Below are 16,759 nucleotides of genomic sequence, written 5' to 3'. Positions count from 1 at the left end.
CCCCCGCCCCCAAGACTCTGGGGAATAATGACTCCTACCTCCGAGGGCCCATATGAGGACTAAATGATGGGAAGCAGCTTACATAACATCTAGGGCACACATACACAGACTCCAGAACGGATTCCTTTGATCGCACATCTCTAAATGGCAAAATGCTTTGGGTGTGTGCTTTGCTTTGGGTCAGGGTGCCACATGGCTGCTCTGCTCTGGCTGTCTTCAGGGAAGCAGACCTGGCGTTCTGACTCTGGACGCCGTGTTATTTGTGGAGCCATCGCCACCTAATGGTTGGTTCCCCCTTAGAAGGGCCAGCCTGTCGATACTGGCTTGTGTTCTGACCGCCTTATGTTTCTTGCCTGCCTTATTCGTCTCTCCTTCCTCCTCTCCTCTTTTCTAAATATAAAATATGTGCTTTATTTTTGAAAATACATTTTGGAGGGATAAAAAAACTTATGAGAAAATGAATTTGATATTTTCCCAGGAGCGTCACTGTTTGGCATGTGTACAACAGCACATTAGCAGCAAGTTTGTTCTGACTTCGTTGTTGTTGTAAATGACCAGCTTGGGAAGCTGCAGAGAACTTTCCTTCAGCAGCAGCGGAGCTTGGCAGACTATGAAAAAATAACATTTCTCCACTTATGTAGATTACTCCAGTGGGGCATGCTCTCTAAGCCTTGGTGTCTCAGCTTTGTGGCCACAGAGGTTCTCTGGGTACTTGTCTACTGACTTTGGGTGCTGGAGGATGTCACTGTCCCCTGGTCCAAGACTGAATTTTTAGACTTGCCTCAGAGGCAGGCAAGCCAGGAGTTTGTCAGATAAAACCCACTGCCACTGGGAGAAATTCTTATCTGGACTCCCTCTCCTGCCTCTCTGGGAACCGTGGGTGCTGAGGGAGATGCTTTGGATCCAAGAGGTGCCTTTCCTTTTGCAGGCTGACCCAGGCCTAGAATTCGCCAGCCTGCAATCTCAGGTGTCTCGGATTTCTCAGGGTGTTGCTGGAGGGGAGCCCAGAGTCCCTTAGAGACCACCTGGGAAATAGGTGCTCTGAAGAATACCTTGGAATTAGTTTCAACTTTCCAGAAGTTGTTGGAGCAGTTCGAAAGTTGAATTGTTCCCTTTTGATTGGTTGTGATACACCTGTAAACTATATACATTGCCATGTTCTGGGTAATTATTTTAAAAAGGATTCAAGTATTAGTGCTTCTAGGTAGAATTAGATTTTAAGTATTTAGGTACACATGAAAATTAGCATAATCTCTAAATTCTGATTTTTAAATCTCACAGGATTAGTTTTGAATTATATCTGTTTGCTGTAGAAGTATACAAATGTGAAGCCAAAATAGTGTCAGAGGGAAACTCAGCTACGATAAATGTCTGTTTTATTTGCGCAATTGTGAAAGCTTTCAGCGGGAATAGTCTTTCACCTCTGGGAAAGAGTCACCACGAAATACCTGGCACAGGCAAGGAGCTGGGCCCAGAGGGAACCTTTGAAAGGGAACAGAATGAAAAGCCAGGACTCCAGATCCATCTATAAGGGTGGGATTTCCTTATCCTCTGGATAGTGGGGTTTGATAATGATTTTCATTTGTTGATTAGCAGAAATTAAAGGCAGAAATCTCATGAGGTGACATTTTTCAGTGTGTACTGTGAGGATCTGTCTAAAATGCAACTCTGTTATTATTCAACTGCTTAAAACCTTTCAGTGAGTCCACTCCATGCAGAGCAGCATGAAAGGCCCTCGTCACCGGGCCAGTCTGTGTCTTGCCTCACCCCTGCACTCTGCCGGAGCCGTTGAGAACTCCGTGTGGCACCTTGACAGTGTATAGACCTCTGTATACTTTCCAGAAGGTTCTTATGTTTGTAGCATGAACGGGCCTTGGAGTCATTGAATATGATCAGAGAGAAAGTCTGTGGGCCGTTCAGTTGAACTCATGCTTTTGAAGAAACCAAGGCTGTGCCAGCCTCCCATCAAGGCAACCCAGACTGTCTGAGTCACTCAGGCCACAGCCCCCTGAGTCATCCTTGAGTCCTCTGTGCCTTTCACCCTCGTTTCCAGTCCTTCAGGAAATCCCAGAGGCTTTCCCTGCAGACTGTGTCTCGAATCGGGCTGTCCACGCCGTGTGCTGCAGCCTCCTGGTCTGAACCATCTGACCTGGATTACCCTCTGCCACCTGATTCTCCACCTTTCTGCCTTTGGTCTGTAGTAGGTGCTGACGTGGTCTCCTAACACATGGGTCAGATCTTGTCATTTGTCTGCTCGAAACCCTAACATGGCTCCCCTGTCCCTCGGGGCAAAGACCAGAGTCCTCACACTGGCCTTCACGTTCCCACATTCTCACCACCCCTCGCCCCCTGGCCACCCTGGCCTCTTAGCCATTCCCCATCCTCCCAGGCACATTCCTGCCGAACTGTCTAGACTGCCGGCCTGCACGCCCTCCTCTCAGGCACCTGTGAGTCCCCACCCCTACTGTAACAGAGACCTTGGAGGCAGTCCTCTGTTGGAATGTGTCACAGAGATTACCTGTGATTAGGGCAGAGAAACGGATCCTTTTATGGAAATATGTGGCCTCCCTGTCTACTGATTAACAACTAGAAGGAAACAGCTGTTGGCTTTCTAGACATTGTGACTGCGTAGAGGTGTGTATAGTGCAGTTAAGACTTCACCCAAGGAGCACGTTTTTCCACGGGGCAGCGTGTTGAAGTCAGGCTGGCTGCGATGGGTTCACTGACTGTGCAAGGTTTGTCATTCTCAATTCGGTTAAGGTTACAGGTGTTATTTCAAAATATCAATGCAGATGGCGGCCAAGGGATATTTGATGTAGTTTGTTACATATGCCTTATCGGTTAGCAGTTTTGAGTCTGAATCATGAGTGATACTTAAGGTATTTAAACAAACGGTGCAGCTGTAATTTTTCTATTTTAGTTGACTTTTTGGATTTTAATTCTCTTTATTTTCACATTGGTTTTCAAGAGGTATTGCTTTAAAAATGTTAGGCATCATAGTTTGGTGGCTAGAACATAAAGCAGGGAAGTGCTGGGGGTGGGGTTGGATTTTTTTTTTTTAGCCGGGCCACCAAGGAGGTCAGGCCTCCCCGAGAAGGTAACATTTGAGGAAAGACCTGAAAGGATATGAGCAGGATGAATCCCACTGGGCGCTCAGGGAGAGGGACAATGACCAGTAGCATCACAGGACAGGACAAGGACAGCACCGAGCTCCGGAAGCCTCTGCCATTGAGGCAGGGTCAGCGGTGATGTGTTTGTAGTGTGGATTCGTTTGCTGAGTCTGAAGGAGGCAGCAATGTGCCTGGATCTGCTGCCTCCCGACCAGAACCTGAAATAGCAGGCGTTAGAACTTAGAGAAGTCACGGTTAGACCCATTCTCGGTCAAGTTTGTCCCAAAGCAGGTTACGTGAGGCACAGCATCTGCATGTTTTCTAACAGGTGCGTAGGTGGGAAGGTGGGTAGGGAGGCAACAGCTGCGTTCTTGCGATTCTGACCTCGGGGACACGCAAGATAAGGTAACTGTGCGGCTGAGTGCGGGGAGGAAGCTCAGGGTCTGGTGCAGGCTGACTCTGTCCTGTCTTTGTTCTACATCTGATAAAGGTTTATAACCAGTACCTGTCAGTGAAATATTTAACAAACTCCAGTGACACAGGCAAAAGGTCAGCTTTAGCTGATAGGCCTCGGTTTTATTACACATGTGCCCAACTGCAGCCATTGTGGGCCACTGTTAAATTTTTTTTTTTTTTTTTTTATTTTCCATTTTCTGAACATGCCCGAGTGCTCACTGTGAGGTTGGTGTTGAGACATGGCAGCAGGAAGCGTTCTGTGTGCCTGGGACTCTGGGCATGGGAGGGGTAGGGGGTGAGGTCGGGTCGCAGGCTCCTGGGCCTTAGCCACGGGCAGCACAGGACCAGACTGCTGGTCTTCTCTCCCCAGTGCTCCCAGTTACATTCCCAGCGTTGTACGTGGTTTATCAGTGATGTCCCAAAGTGGGCCCGGGAGGATGACATGGCTTAGCACGCTCTACCAAGCACAGCTCTGTGCGCCTCTGCATTTGTGAGCCACGTCTTAGCAGGAAAGACCAGGAATGAGTATTTCCCATCTTCTATTTCAGACGGCCCACTTGAGGATACTGACCTTAAGGACTCGTATCTCATTCCAAGAAACGTCATGGCTGAGCCGGACTATATAGAGGATGACAATCCCGAACTCATTAGGCCTCAGAAACTGATCAATCCTGTCAAAAACTCCCGGAACCATCAGGATCTTCACAGAGAACTTCTTATGAATCAAAAAAGGTAAGATGGTTTCTTGAACACAGTTTTTCTTAGAGGACTTTTAAGATAGTGAGGTTTGATTTTAATGGTGTTTACAAAGGCTTCAAAGAGCCCTTCTTTTCTTGCCCTTACCTAAGGCTTGCTCATTTCCTGTCACGTCCTAGAGCCAGGTTGTCCCTCTATGCAGCAAAGTCCCTGTAGGCAGCTGCTGCTGCAGTGGCCTGCAATCCTTCCAGACTGCTGCAGTCCTGGGCCCCCCTTCTGAAGTGGATGCGTTAAAATTCTGATGGAAGGGGCTGGATTAAGGATAGAAGAAAGTACCCTAAGCTGAATAGAAATATATTACTTCTTAAATTTAAAATCTCTGAATTTTCCCCTTTCATTGGAGGAAGTAGAGGAATCAGACGTAAATGCTGCCTGCTCTAGCATTGTAAGTGGCAGGGAGAAGTCTCTAGAGTCATATTAGACTTACTAGGTAAGGATACTCTTTCTTAGGTTTTTGTTTTTAAGTAGCATTTTAAGTTATTATCATCATTTTTATTATTTATTTTTTTGGAGGGGAGCAAAACACTTACTGTCATCTTTGCAAACCATTTGTTAGCTCCATCTGTGCTGTAAATAATTTGAGATGTTGGGCTGGTGTACTCCGCTTTTTAAGTAATGTTGGGCAGGTCCAGTAGATGGGGGAAATTGAGGATGCAAGGTTACTTTATTTAAGAACTAGCAAGCTTCAACTGGGTCTATTTTCAGATCTTGTAAGACTACAAGTCATTCATCCACCCACTCTTTGCTAAGCCCTGGTGAAGGGTCTACCATCGAGCTGAAAGTTATTGAATGAGATGAGCACAGAGCAAGCTTTATGCAGAGACTTGGGCCTCTGCTCTGCATAGCTGCAAACGGCTCACAGCGCTGTAGCAGCTGGTTCACTTAGTTTTTCAAGTTACATTTTAGGGATCTTAAGTTAAAAGCAAAGTCACTGCTTAGGAGAATGAACACCCGTTGGTCTTCTAACTCTGAAACCTATGTTGTTTCAAGTACATATTGCCGTTCCCCTGTTTACCATCTTGTGGACCCAGCTAAGTTCCAGGTTCCAGGTTAAAAGTCTTTAGGCCGCTAAGTCTGACTGTTAAGACTCTATCAGGTTCTCACCATCCACAGGTGTTTTCAGCAAAGACAGATTTCAAAGGGCATCATAAAGGCATTATTTTTGTAGTTGAAAGATCAATGTTGAAGAGATCTTAAAAAAAAAAATATTTCTCATATAATTTAGAGAGATTGTGTGTCCTCTACAAAGAGTACTTTTGGAGGGCAAATAGGTCAGTTACTTAAACATATCCCTAAAATTGGTAATTGTGCCCTGTACGTTTCCAAGTCAGTGGTTTCTAGTTCCCTGTGTTTTTAGTTGCTTTTCTTTTGGCACGCCTGCTGGACACATAGTTCCTCAATAAATACTCGCTGCTGTACAACATGGGAAAAGATAGGGGAAGTTCTAGTAACACAGGATAGAAGTACTTGTGTTGGAGTCCACACAGGTAAAAATGGCTAAGGCAAAAATGCAGATGAGGCCAGCCAAACCAGAAGATCCCAAGATTAAAGATCAGGGCTGAAATCCAAGGGCAACCTTTCTCTCTACCCCAAGAAAAAAAAATAGGCCAGGAGATGTTTGACCAGGTGGGCAGGCAAGCGTGTTCTGTGGTGGTGTGAGCCCCAGATCTGTCCTCTGGCTGAGAGCTCTCCCAGGTGAGGAGGCGACTTCATTTCCTTGGGGGTGTGGCGTTCAGGTGGAGGTGGCATGGATGTGGACTTCCCCACCTGCCCCTCAGCCTGCTCAGTGGTTCATGTGAAGTGTGAAGTGTACCTGTCAGAGTTGTCTGTATGTTTCATGCACTGGGAAGATAAATCATTGTGGCCTTTTTGGAGGGCTGTTCGGCAGCACTCATCAAAGTATAAAGTATGCAGGTGCTCAGCCAGCGGTTGTATTTGTATGAATCTAGCCAGCAGGAATGGTTGTGTAGGAATGCAGTTATAAATGCACACGGAGGTTCATTGCCTCATTGTTTTTAGTAGTGAACGATTGGAAACCAACTACACAGCTGTCAGTTGGGGTGTGGCAATGTCAATAGAGGTATGACAAAACTATGGCACTTTTGTACTCTGGCGTGTTACGCAGATGTTGAGATGTTTATATAGGTATAGAAAGTATGGAGGAACATAGACCAAACCTTCAGTAACTGTTCTGTCTGGGTGCAGGAGTGGGTAGGGTTGATGGGGGCAGGGCCTCTAGCTTGTGTCATTTGGGGAGCCACCATTCACATAGAATACAGCGTAAACGGTGCTCCCATGGTTTGTTTCATGGGGGGGTGGTTGGGTGTGCTCTCACTTTTTATTTTACATGTATGGATATATTACTTGACCTTTTTGTCTGTATGTGAAGAGCACTTAATAATTTCATAGTTTTTAAATTGGCTTTGCCCACTGCAACAGTGTTCAGGTAGCTCCATGAGCAGGAAGCAGACTTGGGAATTATTGTTGGTCTGGGGTGATACAAAGACTTGATCAGCCGTCAGTCATAACGGATTGAAAGTACTTGTTAGTTGTATATGTCAGAATTGATTAAAGAAAGCCAGCTGTTCTCATGTAAGGGATGGTACTGTATATAATTCATTATGAAATTTGGAGAAGCTCATTTCTGTCTGTCTACACTATCTCCCGATCTGATCCGTATTAGACTTAGAGGATTATACGGGCAGTGCTTGACTTTCTCCTCTCAGCACAGAAAGTTAAGTGACCCACTGTGATAAAATATTAACTAAATTTATATGACTTCTAGACTGCTATAAGTGCAGAATATTTATCACGTAAGCACCATTTTCTTGAATTTTCTGTTACTAAATATTTTATCTTACTGTCACCATTGTGTAAAATTTTTGAGCAGAAAATGAATACTGAGTAATAGTTCAGCCCATTCATATGCTGCAATGGGCTGCCAGCCTAATGTGTCATACATCAAGTTTGTTCAGCAGCTTTTGCAGAATCCAGAAGAATTTAGTAATAGTTGAAGTTAGTTTGGCCAGTGAAATATAGGGAAGGAAAATGTTTGAAATTTAAATTCCTCAGATAGCTAGTCTTAATCCTAAAATTTAAATCCCTTAATTCTATCTGTAGTGTCATACCGAGACAAGACTTTTTAATGGTCAAAACCGAGTGGGTCTTTATTGTGGTTATTTAAAAATAATTTTAAATTTTCCTGTGGTTAATGACACCTTTATTCTGAACTATTAGAGTACTCATAAGCAACTTCTATTATGCTGGTTAAAGATTTAATTTCCAGAATATTCTTTCTATACTTTGTCCCCCTCAGATAGTCTTGATAACTGCGAAAGAAACCATAATTAAATCACAAAAGTAACAAGTAACCTGTCTCTTTTGTTTCATTGGAAATTTGGCCCAATTTTATTTTCTTTTTGTTTTTTAACCAAAAGTTCTGGTAATGAAAATTGAGAAAGTGAAGACATATATATTATTTTGACTGTGTCTTTTATCATCAGAGATGGGCTATCCTGGTCTTTACTCTGTAAACAACAACTTTGAAAACACTTTTTCTTGTGATTTAAAAAATATCTAGATAGAAGAGTTACCAGAATTTTTAAAAATTTAAAACCAACAAGGAAGTGTGAAATTGAAGATTAGTTTATGAATGTGATCCTGTGAACTTGAAAGGGATTGAGGTGTGGGTGTGCTGTTGACGTTCTCTGACCAGGGCACACTTTTCTGAAATTGTTATTTGATTTAACAGTTATTCAGATGACTCATAGTCGATTAGTCTAGTTAGTTGATTGGAGTAGTTAAGACGACAACCCCACAACAGGCATCCCTCATCTACAGATAAGTCGCCAGCAGCAAGACCAGGAAGTGTGTGGGAAGGTGCATAGGTCCATGCAGAGTCCAAGGTCACGTCGGCTGTGCTTGCTGCCTGCAGCCCAGAAAAGCATGAATTACTGTTCAGCCAAGTGCGCATGTGCATAGCATGAGTGTGTGCACGCTGTTACCTATGCCCTGTGCTTTTCCTGTTTGGTGCTTTGTCTTATTTTTATTTCAAATGCTCTTAGTAAATTTAAGCATCAGGTTGGGATTACTTAAGAGCTGGTGGAGACTGGCTCAGGTAAGGAACTAGGGAAGATGCAGAGGAAGGGGTGGGCTGATGTATCCAGCATCCTGTAAAGCCCAGACAGGAGAAATCCTAAAGAAATGGCCGAGGAAATAGAAAAGGTGACACCTCGCTCACAGTTAAACATAGATAGAAATCCCACCTGAGAAATGCTAAGGTGCATCTTTCGCTTCACTTGCCTCAAACATTTCAGGTGGACGGTGGCCACCGAGTGGCCTGTTTTGATTTTGTTGCTCCCCATCTGGAGAGAGGGCAGCCTCGTTTCTCTCTCAGGAATGAAGAACTTCCCTGAAACCTGACTTGCGTGCTTCATAAATGATAAACTATACATCTGAAATGGTTTAGGTGCAGGAGCACTGGACTGGGAGTTCGACCAGGTTCTGCGTGGCCGTGTCCCTCAGTAACAATAAAATCTCGTATATGACTTTAGATATACGAAAACGCCCTTTCAGATCTGACAAATGAAGGGTGGGAAGGTTGCCAGGGCCATTTTGCTGTCTTAATTCTGGTGCCAGCCTGTCTCTCGGTTGCATTTAGTGCATGAAAGCAGGGCTAGATCTTGGGAAGCCTCCCCTAACACTCCAGGTGGAGCCACCTCATCTTCTGGTGTCTCCGTCCCCATCATGCGTCCCCATCATATGGGCATCCCCGCCCATCCCCACCCTGCTTTTGCATAGCCTGTGTCTTGCGCACAGTAGGTGCTCAACACACTTTTATTGAAGGAATGGATTTTGCATCCTCTGGCAGATGCTCTTGCCCTGACTTTCATGCTGGTGAATTTCTGAGATCGCCAGCACTGCCTCTTAGTAGCAGGCATCACGATCGTGCTAATTCCTTCGACCTCTTTTTTGTGGCTCATCCCTTAAATGAAATTTCTAGTCATGAAAGATGTATCCATTAGATTCATGTTTTTTATTTGTGTTAATGCTTTTTTGCAGAGGTCTTGCACCTCAGAATAAACCAGAACTGCAGAAGGTGATGGAAAAGAGAAAACGAGACCAGGTAATAAAGCAGAAGGAGGAAGAAGCACAAAAGAAGAAATCTGACTTGGAAATAGAACTATTGAAACGGCAGCAGAAGTTGGAGCAGGTACGGGTGATCGGGTAAAAGCTGTCTTTTTTGTCCTGGGGAATAAAGTGTTAGAACAGACACAATTTAGTAGACATGTCATATGTACCTGTTTCTACCATGAAAGAAAAATAGGAGACAGATGTCAGCCGGTGGGGTCAAACACATTCAGGGCGCAGGGCACAAGGATCCTGTTGAGGACCTAAAAGAGATCCAAGAGACAAAAACAAAACAGGGAAATGGCACTGAATTCACACCGAGTATTGGAGTAATTTAATGAAATTGACCCTCACTGAGACTCCAGAGCAACTGTGTGTTGATCTCAGGATTTTGTTTTCTTAGCCTTGTCTCTACAATTCCTGTCATCTCTTGGTGCTGCTTGCAGTAACAGCCAATTGCTGCTTCTGTGCAGAATTACCCCCAGACCTATATACATACATGTTTTTTCTAAGTGGGGGATCAGGAGAGACTTTCTTCCTTTGGGAAATGAAGTTCTTAGGGACTTGGAAAAAAGAGAGGGGTGTTTTGAAAAGCCTCTTGCTTTGTAAATTTCCTGTTTCTGAATTTGGTTTAGCTTGAACTTGAGAAGCAGAAATTGCAAGAAGAGCAAGAGAACGCCCCAGAGTTTGTGAAGGTGAAAGGCAATCTCAGGAGAACAGGCCAAGAAGTCGCCCAAGCCCAGGAGTCCTAGGCAGAGGCTGTCCCGAGACCTCACGCATCCTGTCCTTGCTCTTCACCGCGCAGAGCTGTGTCTGTAGGTGCCTCCTCAGCACTTCGTCTCAGGGCAGAAGCCCCTGCAGAGAGTTCCAGCCAGCAGAGAAGTTTGACTTTCAAAAGGATTTGGTTTGATTCTCCTACAGTCTGGGTAAATAAATTGCCTTTGACAGTTGTAGCTCCTATTTGCCAAATGAGGGGCATTGCCCAGCACCTAAGTTGGAATAGACCTGTGTTCAGAGACTGTAAGAAACAAGACAAATAAACAAAAAGATAAAACAAGAAAAAAGGAAGAGGACACTGGAATAAATTCTTGAGAGTTGCACTACTTGGTTTTTCTTCCATTCCAAGTTTAGTGGGGGCACAGAGCCTTTTTTCTCTTAAAAGCTAAAAAAGAAATGTTTCTTTTGTTTTTTGTTATCTGTTAGATAATTTAGATGACATAGAAATGCATTTAATCTGTTACATCCAGTATTTGTAAATTTTATTTTGAGGACCCCAAATTTCTTGTTTAATTTATGCTTTTATCCACATTAGGATTAGCACCAGAAAATGTTAACATTGAGCACAGCCATGACCTTTTTTGGCACTAAGATTTAGAAATGGGGTAAGAAGGTTTAAAAACATGTAAACATCCATCTTGATCTCATTCTAATTCCTTTTGGTTCTCTGTAATAATAGTATGCTCCATATCGACATTCCGGTTCCAAGAGGGCACAGCACGTAAATTCGTTCATTGCTTTGATAACTAGTAGGGCTTTTGTTCAGTTTTGTTTTGAAATTTCTTACTGAGCTAGTTTTTTTTAGATGAAATCATCCCCTGATCCTTTGGAGAGTGGAACTAGTCCATGTAACCCAGCTTCAGTGTCAAGATAGATGGTCCAAAATCTTTGCATTTTTTCTCTGAGAGGAGTGTGGAGAATGTTCTCATGAGGAGCTGGGCAGTGAGGCCTTCTTTAGATATTTTGATGTGAAACAAGCATAGATGGGTCTCAAGGAGGCTTCGTTGGAAGACTTACAGCATTTGAATATCTAATGATAATGAATATCATTAGAATCTGTGCTTTGAAAATTTCTGATTAATGATCATCTATTACTTTACTTTTTTTTTTTCCCTATCAAAGAAAGACTATTTCACACTATCTCAGTGTTGATGCTGTTGCTAATGTTGTTGACGACTACTGTGTTGCATCTCTCAGGAAAAGTCGAGGGGAAAAGAGGGCCCCACTCAGTTTCCTCGTTCTAGCCAGCGTGCTGTTCAAAGAGAAGCCCAGTTACAAATAATAGCAACATTCTCGTGCAAAGTTAATTTTATACTGCTGGTACGGGCACAGGTACCTTCTACTCGGGGTGATATGGAAAGATTTTTGTGGATTTAGTATGTTCTCCATAGAGACAGTTCAGCCAGTAATTTCTACATTGGAGACTCTTACACTTTCTTTAAAGACTCATAGAAAACTGGATCCAGAGCATTTGAATCCTTAATTAGCAGAGTAGAAATCAGCTTTCTATGCAAATGCTTTAGTTTTAGTAGTTGACAATTAGGCCCATATTCAATCCCAATGTGAACAAAAGCAAATGCAATGATGACACACTGCTAGTTAGAGAAACATGGTAGTTGATTACACCTGAAATGGATTATTTATCTCATCAGCAAGTATTATTTGAGTAAAATAAGAGATGCTTAAGATAAAATGTTGCTCTATAATAGTTTGCTTTTGAAGAACGGAATGATAACTTTTTTCCATCATTCTTCCTCTTGAGGCGAGAAAGTACGATAACTGATCATCTAGAAAGTACATTTCAGATTGCGTATTGACTCGAGTTCTTTCTTGTGTATGTGGACCAAGGACGCTGTTTGTAAAATGAAGATTTGGGACTGGCTCATACCGTTTTATCTAACTGGATGTTAGATCTTTAGATCTGTGTCCTCGAAGCACTTCTGCCACTTGAGACAATTCTCAAGGGTTCCTTTCAGGAATTCTAGGAATTCTGCTCTTAGAACTTAGCTAGAATTCATTCTTCACTGGGAAAAAGTTAATTAAAAAGGCATTTCTTTCCTAATCTCACTGAAATTCCACAGAATTTTTTGTAGTTAAGTGATACAAGATCTGGCCAAAAGAAGACTTGTAGATAGTGTGAAGTGGTGTCTTATGCTACAGTGTACAGGTAGGGAAGCTCTCGGAAGTTGTCAGGTCAGCCGGGCTCACGAGCCCCAATCTCCCCCCCTACCTTAATACCGTACAGTCCAAACCCTTAGGACTCTCCAACAGCTGAGCAGTTTTGTGCTTTGAGCCGCTTTTTGACAAAAATGGCTCCATTTTTTCCACTCTGTGGTTTTCTTAAAATAGTTCCGTGTTTTATAGTCTCATAGTAGTAAAGTAGTGTTGCTTTCTAAGCTATAACAGTTGACTTTATTCTTCTACTCTGAAAAATCTTGACTTGTTTGAGTGTATATAATATATATAAAGGGAGCCTTAATGGATTTGTTTTCATAATTTAATATTTTTTGTATTTGCTCTTGTATAATTGTTTTTAATGGAAAGTATTACAGAATTGAGGGTGGAATTCTTAGAACCAAAGTTATTCTTAATAAAAATCACCACATGCTTGGACCATGCAGCCGTGTGTGTCTGATCTCTCTAGTGGACATCTGGGATGGAAGAAGATTGTGTTCAGTTCAAGGGTGAGAAGGGGCTCCCTTTGGTGACTGTCCTCTTTGACAGCCTTCCCCTCAAATCGGTTATGTCCTTTCACCTTGTGTGAGTCAAGGCTGACAGTGTGATATGTCAGATGGATTCATGCTAAGGCACCGATGGCGCTGTAAGCTCCACTTGGCACAGAACATAACGGCCCCGAAGCAGCGGCCGTCAGTCCCCAGCTCACAGTATTCTGAATTTTTGGTAGCTTGGTAGGACAGTGGGAAGGGCCGGTTTTTAGTGCTTGTGAGCTACTAGTACATAGGGCATGTCTAAAGTGATTTTGAAATTTTTTTGTTTATTTAGCTAAATTCATGTTATTCTCAAAGAAGTTACTTTGGGAAGCTATCCACTTGATTGCATTATACTACTGGTTAGAATATTAATAGTTTGGAGGTTCAAGTCTCTTTACTTTATGCCTTTATTTTTCCAACCACAAAGTATTACTCAGCTTGATCACCCAACTTTTAGGGTCTTTTAACTCTTTTCAAAAAGTTATATCTACGCAAGAGAGTGAAGATTTGCTATGTCTAAGACTATACCATGAGCTGTAAAGCCAGCGCAGAAGATGGATTCCAAAAATGGTTTGAGCGGTAGCTGCACTCTTGGAATAACCTAGGCAGTTTGCCAAGGTGACAGTTTTGAGGCTGTCAATGCATTTAATTAGACCACTGTATATTTGTTTGTGTGTGTTTTATAGTAGCGGTAATAGATTTGAAAGAAAAGGCAAAGTGATAAGATTTAAAATGCTGTAGTACAGCTAAAAGTGTTAAAATAATGCTATCAGGTTTAACAGTTACTAGTATAATAAGAAATAAAGTATTTTATTTCTAAGGTCTTAGGAAAAATAAAATCTTTATGAGCTAGCTTTACCATCGCAATTTGTACTTTTTTTCTTGCCTCATGAGAAAATGTAGTCTGATTATCAATTGGGGGGATGTTTTGAGTATCTTCTGACTTGCTCCTAGATTTTCTGGCAAGATGGTAATTACCAACTGAAGTCTAGCAAAAGGGACGCTTGGTTATTGATGGAAAGCATGTTCATTGCTACTGGGTGTTGCTGCTCCCAGGCCCCCTCAAACTGTATATGTATGTGTGTGTATAAGGGTAAATATATTATGCACACATTTGCATTGGTATTTACTTTTACATCTGTGTTTATTGAATGTCATTAAGTTCACATCCATGTCTCCAGTTCCAACCCAGTAGCACCTTCCACCTTTCCATGTCACTCCCTTCTCCAGCAGTGACAACCCCGGCTGCCACCCCTTCTGCACTTGTCTTCTCAGTCCCCTTGGATGTAACCAATCCTCTGACCTTCCTCAGCCTCTTTTGTCACTCAGGACAGCCTGGTGGCTTTTTGATTGACTTAGGCAGGAAGAAAGGAAACACCAATTTTCCTCGAGCATTTATTGTGAATTAAATTAATGAATTAAATTGCCACAAACAACCTAAACTGCACCTACGGATTTAGTACGCCTGATTGTTTGGAACCTTTCACGCTCCGTAAACATCCTAGGAACCAGAGTGCATACAATTAACGCATTTAAAAATGACTTACGTGGCCGGGCCTGGTGGCTCACGCCTGTAATCCTAGCACTCTGGGAGGCCGAGGTGGGTGGATCGTTTGAGCTCAGGAGTTCGAGACCAGCCTGAGCAAGAGCGAGACCCCATCTCTACTAAAAATAGAAAGAAATTATATGGACGGCTAAAAATCTATATAGATAAAAAATTAGCCGGGCATGGTGGTGCATGCCTGTAGTCCCCCAGCTACTTGGGAGGCTGAGGCAGGAGGATCGCTAGAGCCCAGGAGTTTGAGGTTGCTGTGAGCTAGGCTGATGCCACGGCACTCTAGCCCGGGCAACAGAGCAAGACTCTGTCTCAAAAAAAAAAAAAAAAAAAAAAAAAATAGGTAAACTTACTTGAAAAATCAAACTTCATGTCTGTTATTTTTATACTTTAAAAAATAGTTGCCTAGTACTATGGCCATGTTTATTTTCATACCCTCTGAGAGATTCAGTTGTTCCTGGGCTTGTAGTAATCTCACCAAGCCTGAAAGACAAGGGAAGACCCCTCAGACTAACTGAAGGGACAACATCTGGGTTGGTGACTGATTCTTACCCAAGCTGATGTAACCAGGAGCCTGCAACTCAGTCCTTTTTTTTAAATAATTAATTCCTACTTGCTTTGTCACCGAATTTTTAATGCCTTGCCATTTATTTTACTTAATCTTTTGGAAGCTTGGTGTCCTTCCCAGAGATGGCGTATGCTTTCATTTTTCATGGCCAGCATTACCTACTCATTGTCCTACCTTTGTGATGTATTGATCGTGTCCATTAGCATTATTGAAAACTTAACACATGCCTTATCAATACCTCATATATCATTAGCTGGGTCATTTTGAGATTTTTGTCTACTGAAAGTAATCAAGTCCGTGTGGTGAATTCTTTGGGGTATTTGGCTATTCTCTGGTACATACTGCTGGGTCTTTAATTTGTTGTCGTGTATGATCGACTAGACTCCTGTTCTATTTGGTTATTGTATGTGGCCACTGGTGGTGGTCAGTCTTTTCTCGTACTACATTTTTCTAGTTTATCTTACGATATCTTTTATTTATTCTTCCCTGCATGCATAGCTAGAAGCAAGCGCATGCCTGTGCTTTATGAAAATGTATTTTCCTCATTGAACAAACAAAATGCCCATATATGTGCTTATTCACATAAACATATCCTATAATCTTTATTTTGTATTATAACTTTTTTCTCTTTGGAGTTATGATGAATCTGTGGCCCTTTATAGACTCAACTTATAATTTTCATCTCCTTTTTTGGATACTTAAAATATTACAGTTTGGCCAGTGGAAGCCCTTCAAGCTTATTCCATTGTTTTTGTGGGTTTTTTTTTTGCTTTAAAAGTATTGATTCTGACAATTACGGCAGCATCCTTACTTTGTTACAACAGTAGAATGTTTTGGGCCATCATGGTTTATTTTTTGTTTGTTTGTTTGTTTGTTTGTTTTCCTGACACAAGGCATGGGACTGTGTGCCTTTAAAGGAGTCATGGTTCCTTTTTTCTAAGGCAGGGTCTCGCTCTGTCACCCAGGCTAGAGTGCAATGGTGTGATCATAGTTCTCTGCAACCTCAAACTCCTGACCTCAAGCGATCCTCCTGCCATGGCCTCCAAAAGTGCTATTATTGGCATGAGCCACCGCACCCTGCCCTGGTTTCTTTTTTGATGGACATTAGAGATCGAGATTTGGCACTAGAGGTGTACAAGACAGTTGCTGGTGAACAAAAGTGTCCTTGCGTTTTTAGTAATGGCAGAGCTAAATAACATGAAATCACCCTGGTTTTTCCCCTTACGTGGTTCCACCTTATTTTTCTTGTTTTAATTTGCCCATTAAACCAGAAAACTTTTCATTACACTTACAAAGATTAGTTGAGATATTTTCTTTAAAGATAAGAATTATGAAGGGATTTGCCTAACTAGATGCCAAGACATACGTTCAAGCAATAATAATTTAACTGGTTCTATATTGGCCCTGAATAGACAGATAGATCAATAGAACAGCACATAAAGTCCAGAAAGAGACTGATTTACATATTGAAATTTACTATGATTAAGGTAGAATTTTATTTCAGATCAGTTAGGAAAGGATAAACAATTCATGAAAAGTGTTGGGACAAATGGAACCATACAAATACATACTCCTCTACCGAATGCCATAATTTCTGAATTTATTGAAGAGTTCAACATAAAAATAAAACTACAGAAGTATTGGAAGAAAACATAAGGGAATATTTTTACAATCATAGGGGTGGAGGAGGCTTTCC

The 16,759-nt window shown here is 42.2% G+C and overlaps 1 protein-coding gene across 3 annotated transcripts in view; it reads left to right on the top strand.

Annotated features, from left to right (window-relative positions):
* The window catches only part of FAM107B (family with sequence similarity 107 member B), a 184,261-nt gene extending 171,446 nt beyond the window's left edge, over positions 1-12,815 (top strand). For all 3 annotated transcript variants that reach the window (XM_069458985.1, XM_069458986.1, XM_069458987.1), the window contains 3 exons: positions 4,115-4,298; positions 9,384-9,534; positions 10,088-12,815. In XM_069458985.1, the coding sequence (XP_069315086.1) occupies positions 4,115-4,298; positions 9,384-9,534; positions 10,088-10,204 (452 nt within the window). In that variant the 3' untranslated portion in view covers positions 10,205-12,815. The remainder of the gene's footprint in view (positions 1-4,114; positions 4,299-9,383; positions 9,535-10,087) is intronic.
* Positions 12,816-16,759: the final 3,944 nt, after the last annotated feature.

Source organism: Eulemur rufifrons, chromosome 25 (assembly GCF_041146395.1).
Source record: "Eulemur rufifrons isolate Redbay chromosome 25, OSU_ERuf_1, whole genome shotgun sequence".
Classification (NCBI taxonomy): Eukaryota; Metazoa; Chordata; class Mammalia; order Primates; family Lemuridae; genus Eulemur; species Eulemur rufifrons.
The sequence above is the reverse complement of the archived record's forward strand: the minus strand, read 5'-3'. Positions and strand labels throughout refer to the sequence as shown.